General features: G+C 36.4%; 1 protein-coding gene across 3 annotated transcripts in view; it reads left to right on the forward strand.

Annotated features, from left to right (window-relative positions):
* The window catches only part of CLIC4 (CLIC family member 4), an 85,818-nt gene that overhangs the window by 56,937 nt on the left and 21,855 nt on the right, over positions 1–7,026 (forward strand). For all 3 annotated transcript variants that reach the window (XM_024766709.1, XM_024766708.1, XM_024766707.1), the window contains one exon: positions 3,815–3,921. In XM_024766709.1, coding sequence (XP_024622477.1) covers positions 3,815–3,921 — 107 coding nt within the window. The remainder of the gene's footprint in view (positions 1–3,814; positions 3,922–7,026) is intronic.

Genomic DNA, 7,026 nt, shown 5'->3' on the forward strand with positions numbered 1-7,026 from the left:
GCAGCCAGGGGCTGTCTGCCTTTTCTCTGTAAGATAAGGAGGTCTTCAGGTCCTTAGCTGACCCTACTCACACTGATTGTAAGCCTTCTTGTTTCCAGATAGGATGAGGACAAAAGGCAGAAGAGTTGTACAAGCTGGTGGACTAGAATCTAGCATTTCTAATAACATGTTTTTGGCATTTGATGATACTGAGAACAGAGGGGTTTTTATGTGAGCATTTCTGATTTAATCATGACAAGTACAAATACAGGCAACTGTCTATTCTAGAGTTGTTTAGAATTTAGAGACTAATGAAAAGATAAAATCAAGGAACTTTTGCTGGTCTAGGTAACTATAGGTTTTAAAGAAGAAACTGTCTTTCTTCTCTTCTGGGGATATTTTTTTCAGTTCCCCTTGCTTGAAAGAAGGAACTACTTTGCCCAAAAAAAGCTTTCAAAAAAACTTGGAAATTTGGGTTTTTAACTGAAGCAGGCTTGTATACTTGGCTAACTTACTGATAAAAGGATAGAGGAAGCTAGATAATTTTGGAGAAGAGTTCTATAAACTGTTGTTAAGCCTTTTTTTTTTTTTTTTTTTTTTTGTGGTATGCGGGCCTCTCACTGTTGTGGCCTCTCCCGTTGCGGAGCACAGGCTCCGGACGCACAGGCTCAGCGGCCATGGCTCACGGGCCCAGCCGCTCCGTGGCATGAGGGATCTTCCCGGACCGGGGCACGAACCCGTGTCCCCTGCATTGGCAGGCAGACTCTCAACCACTGCACCACCAGGGAAGCCTGCCTTTTTTTTTTTTTTTAAAGAGAAATATAACGAAACTTGAGTTTACAGGGATAATTTAATAGACTGTATAACCACACTTTATTCTTACATTAACACAAGGAAGGAGAAAATGTTTGAGATCTTTCTTAAAGGATGGAAGTATTCTTAGCTAGTCTACCATTAATAATAGTCCGTGATGTAATACAGGATGTGATAAAGGACTGATCTGAAAGTCTACCCTGGATGCACATGTCTATTCTGTTGTTGACACATAGCCTTTTATTAATTTTTTGCCTTCCTTTTGTTAAATGTTTAAATGAATGCTCATAATAATTGAAAAGTATTGCTTTATCAAGCAGTTTGCTAAAACTACTAATAATGAATTATTAAAATCCAGTGTTTGGGGGGAATGCAAAAAAAAGTTGACAGCTGATTTTGGACCTACCAGTTTAGCATTTGACTTATCTTTTAGAACGTGATCTTTAATAAAACAAAAACAAAACAACACTGGACCTGGGGACAGGAGATGTGAGTTTCAGTTTGACAATACTTTTAACTAGTCCAGTGATTTTGGGGCCAACTATGTAAGCTTTCTGGAATATAATTTCCTTTTAGGCAAAATGAGAGATTGAGGTGAGTGGTCTCTTGTAACTATAGTATTGTATGCACTAAATTAATAGTACAAATTTAATTGTCTTGGAGGAGGAGAATAGGGCATGTTTAACCTGCTTTAGAGAACACTGTTTTTCTTAAGAATTGTAACAGCATCTATTTCCATATGAATAAAGGATATGCTGATTGCAAGTCTTTAATTTTTACCTGTTCATTAAAATAGATCTCTAGTAAGCATGCTTCTATGTGCTGATCATTACAACCCCAGTACTTAGTACAATTCCTGACACATGGTAGATACTTAATATTTAGAATAAATGAATATATGCATGAATAATGAATATATAAATAATCTGTAGTTCAGGCCTACCTTTCTATAAGTTATTATGAGAATTATGAAGTTAACTTCATTAGAAAAAGTTGGTACTGCTAAATATTGGTTGGGGAAAAGAAGTAAATCTGGAAACTTGGCTAGAGGAAGTCATAGATATATTGAAGAGGCACTTCAGTATATTTTGTTCCTTGCACTATTTTTTGTTTGGAATGAGTCAGTGAAGGTACTGTATTATAAGCGGTGGAAACATTTAAATTAGAGGCTGGTTGTTTTCATAGTCAAGGGAAATTCAGGAATGTTGAAGCTGGAATTAACTCTTTCAGCTCAGGCAGGGAAAATAAAAAGAGAGAGAAGGTAAAGTTTTCTATAGTTAGCAGGAAAAAAAATACATATACATACACACATACACATATATATAATATACACATACATACACACACAGGTGAAATTTACTATAATCATTCACTGAAAAGCTTGTTATGTAATTAATTTCATTTCTAATTATGAAGAACTCTTTAAGCTTAAAAATAGATATTAAACAGGAAAATAACTTGAGCATGTTGGTATTCAATAGATATTTTATATTCTCCTTACCAATATAGTACTATGTCTAATTTAGAAGATGTATCTTTTCTTGAATTTAAAATGGCAAACGTAAAAGATACGAATATAAAAACTAACCTGGGGCTTCCTTGGTGGCGCAGTGGTTGAGAGTCCGCCTGCCGATGCAGGGGACGTGGGTTCGTGCCCCGGTCCGGGAGGATCCCACATGCCGCGGAGAGCGGCTGGGCCCGTGAGCCATGGCCGCTGGGCCTGCGCGTCCGGAGCCTGTGCTCCGCAACGGGAGAGGCCACAACAGTGAGAGGCCTGCATACCGGGAAAAAAAAAAAAAAAAAAACTAACCTGAAACTACAGCTTGCAACTGAACAAATTTTTTTCTAAAAATACCTCACTTTCATTTTTAATTTAAAGAAAAGTAGTAAGACAGCATCTTAAAATATATGAATAAATCTAAACTAGTTCAATGTAAGATTTTTTCCGTAGTCTTACCGGCCCCCAGCCCGTTTTGCAGGGCTTTTAAGCTGATCGGTCTTCCCTAAAGTGGTGCTCAAGAGTCTAGACTTCTCTAGTCCTGACTCTCTGGAGCTGATACAAGCTCTGCTGAAGGGAGAAGTAAAGAATTGGGCTTTTTCACATGTATTTTCCAATTTGAGGAAGAAATAAACATTGGGTATGTGTGTTTGAAAATTTAAGTATATGACATACACATTTGTGTGTGTTTTTTTAAAAAAGCTGTTGTGTCATGAATGTCTTTTCTCAAAGTAGAAAGACTTTGTAACAACACAACAGAGCACTTGTTAGCAAAATTCCTGATGTCTTATTTTTCTGTTGCTCATTGTCACCCTTAGAATATTTAATATATGGGAGGTTTTGGAAAATCCTGAGTGTAGGAAAGTGAATGATCAGCCTCCTGCTGTTTTTGTCCTTAATCTACGCTTGGGCAGCTTAGACTCTTCCTCCTGTCAGGGTTCTGTGGTACTGCTTTACATGGCTGGCTCAGTGTGTGGCATACCCAAGATCTGTCTGTTTGGCATTCCTATTGGAGAAGGCTCTACAGTTGAAATGTGGCTAGTGTAACTGAGGAAATGAATTTTAACTTTATTATGATTAATTTAAATTCGTATTCAGATAACCACAAGTCACTAATGGCTACCATCTTGGACAATTCAAATATATAACATTTCCATCATCACAGAACGTTCTCTTGGATAGCTCTGCTCTAGAGTTCTCTTTCCAAGACGCCCATGGGCTTGGCACAAGTCTCTGAACAAGTAGACTGTTTCCCCAGCATTCTAATTTATAAAATGGAGGTGGAGTGTGGATGAGCTTTGGTTGCCAAGAATATTAATATGTGAACAAAAACACTGTGTAGAACTTTGTTTCCTAAGGAAAAAACACATCTTAAAAATATCATGGGAAACAGATCATGGCATTTCTTAGAGTAATAACTGTTAAAAGATGTCTAGTAACTGCTAGCACAATGGTTTGATTGAGAGAATTTATGCTAATGTATCTTTGGAGGATCTATAATCCGTTATTACATTTTTCATTTAGGTACTTAAAGCTTTCACCAAAACACCCAGAATCAAATACCGCTGGAATGGACATCTTTGCCAAATTCTCTGCATATATCAAGAATTCAAGGCCAGAGGCTAATGAAGGTAAAAAAAACCAAATGATTGAATTAGCACTGTAGAACCATTCTCCCCACCCCCCTGCAAAAATACCCCAAAACAAAACAAAAACAGGAACAAAGACCAAAAATCCCTATTATGACAGTGATTATAAATGATTACTTTGGAGGCCAGACATTCCCGTAAGTATCAAAAACTGGCTTTCACAGTTGATCAGAGATTTGAGGATAAACCAGGGTAAGTCCTTAAATTGCTTTTTTCTGTGTTTCTTGCTAGTGGGACTGTGCCTAGCATAAAGCAGATGTGTGATAAAATGTTTATTGAATAAATTTGTTCTCATATTCTTCTGAGAAGTTACCACTAAGGGAGCTATACAGAAAACTATGGCCTCACGAACAGTGGCCTGGGTGGTTGAGGAGGTTGGAATAGGTGGATACAGTGCAATTTAAAGTGTTTCCAAATCTTTGTTTATTATCCGTGCCAGCAACCTGAAGTCAGCCTGGGTGGATTTTTGTGCTAATTACCCTTAAGAGCAGTTTTTGGAGTTGCTCTAAGAGAGATTTGGACTCACCAGCCTTCCAAATTTCTCCATATCCTAAAATTAAAATTTTAGTTTCAAGTCATATTTTCATGGTGAGAATTGTTTAGGTAGTACAGATGCAACTTCCTTCTTTTATTTATTAAAAGACACTATCTTATTATTTCATTTACCAAACTTACATATAGTAAAGGGAAGCCTCTTAGAAAGAGGTCCCATTTAATGAACCTTGTCTTAATGTCACCATTCAGTCATTTCCCCTTTTCTTCTCTTTAGGGTGTTAAGCATTGTTCTTCCTGAGGAAAACTATATAGAGAGAGCATTAGTGTTTAATTAAAAGTAACAATAATAACCAAAGAGCCAACTCCTGAAGACACTATAATCCATCATAATTTTAGACTCTTTGGTAGCTTGGGTGGGTTTCTTTGGGTAGAGTTTATGGCAGCAAATGAGCAAGAATACCAAAGGGGAAAAAATATCAGTGCTGGTTAAGCAAGAATAAACATTTTAAAAAATTGAAACATTTGCTGATTTCCTTATGTTATTTCAGTGGGTAGATTTCCAAGCTATTCAGGCTTTTATTTTTTTCTATAGCGAAGGGAAAACCTTAGTGCTCAGGCCTGGCTTATTAAATGTGTTTCAGTAGCTGCCTTAGTTTGGGAGCAATTTTCCTTAGTAATTGGCTTTTCTTTCTGACTACTGTTTCTGTCTGAGAATTTTATATACTAGGTAAACAGTTATACTGGAGCCCCTCCTATCCACAGACAGTATCTTTTCTGTTCTACCCTCCTTCCTGCAGGTGACTGTTCTTTTTACACCCAGATGCTCTTTGCTGCATAGTTCTTTGAACTCTCTTAGTTAAAGTCATAATGTTTTTATTTCTCTGTGTGGCTTTTGGAAACTAGAGGGTGGTTGAATTTATTTTGACACTTGGTGGGGAGGAGAGGGAAATAAAATGTGTTTGCTTAAAAAAACCCAACAAAACCAATTGCTTTGAGGGATGGGATGGGGGTAGAGAATAGGGGAGAAAGTGACTCATTTAAGTATAACTTTGTATTCTGTTTGTTCCTATCAATTTGTTACTGTCTTAAGTAGCCACCTACACTTACTGTCCTTAGAATGCTGTAACCAATAAGAACAAACAACATAATGGATTACACAGTGCAGAATTTAGAAGGCTTTTTACATTAAATTACCTATTGGTAAATAAGAATTCCAGTTACCAAGCAACTTCCCCCCACAGTGGCCTGTCACTGCCTTGGGACTTTAGAAAACAGTATTCCAAATCACTTTGGAGCTTAACAGGTCTCCCTTATGTATATTTGTTGCAGGTCTCTTATCTGTCTGTTCAGTGCAATTAAATGCCTTAAATAAGCCTTAGTCATCCACCTCCTAATTCCCCCAAACAATAAACAACTTACATGAAGATGGATTTGTCATTTTACATGGTAAATCAGAGTAGGCAAGCCTTTGATTAGTTTTAAAAACCTATTAAATGTTTTATAAAATCCAATGTGTTTGGACAATTTTAAGACCTTTTAAGAGCTAATTCTATTTAAGTAAGGGATTAGATGCCTAGATGCTATAGCAATTGGCTAGTGAAAGTGAAAGAGAAGGGCCAATGCTTATATTGGGGTACAGAGTAAGCAAATATGATTTAAAGAATAAAATAAATGAAAGGAAACATAGACAGATAGATAGATAAAACATGTAATTCTTTCAGTAACATGTCTGAGGTGATTGGGAGTAACAGCTTGTTTTTTTTGAAGCATTAAAAGAGAAATTAATGGGTAATTCCTTTTATGGGATGGGTTCATTATGACCTGTCCCAGATCTCCTAAGTTTTTTTCAGTTCTGTGATTTCATTCATTTATATAACTTATTAAGCTCCCAAATGTAACTAATAGATAATTTATTAGTCTGTTGATGTTTATAACATTCTTAAGAGATCAGTGAATTTAGCAGTGATGAAATCTGCCATTATAGCCTCCGAGGCATATTTCATAATGTCCCAATTCCCACTTTTAAATGGAGGCAAGGAATCTTTAGATTCTGATCAGTTGCTTTGTATTCAAGATTTATTCTCCCTCCCTAGTTGCCTCCCTCTCTCCATCCATCTCTCTCTTTCCGTCTCTCTCCAGAAAAGTGTGTGGAGTCAGAGGATGGTTGTTCATCATTGTAGCAATGAAACTGCGTTGGGTATTTAATCATGTTTCAATACTTATTACCTCTCCCTGTTTTCCACTGATGTGTTACCTGGCATTTAAAAATTGCTTGTGTAAGATTACCCTTTTATTAAAACTAGCAGTAGCTTTAAAATATAGTTTTGTCCATGTAAGTGCTCATAATTTTTTTCTTCACTGTAAATTATATTTTTCTACAACAGTAACTGTCTTGTTACATTTAATGCTTTTTGCCTTGCGCTTTTACTCATTCAAATTATACAAGTAGTAGAATAATGCATGCTTTTTGAAGAAGTTAAAATAGTACAGAAATCAATAAAATTTCAGTGCCCCTTCTTAGTCATATCATATAAACTCTTCCCCAGCAGTTAGTATGTATCCTTCTTTTTTTCTATGTACATGTTGTACTTA

This window comes from Neophocaena asiaeorientalis, unplaced genomic scaffold, assembly GCF_003031525.2.
Source record: "Neophocaena asiaeorientalis asiaeorientalis breed wild unplaced genomic scaffold, Neophocaena_asiaeorientalis_V1.1 scaffold79, whole genome shotgun sequence".
In the NCBI taxonomy this organism is placed as follows: domain Eukaryota; kingdom Metazoa; phylum Chordata; class Mammalia; order Artiodactyla; family Phocoenidae; genus Neophocaena; species Neophocaena asiaeorientalis.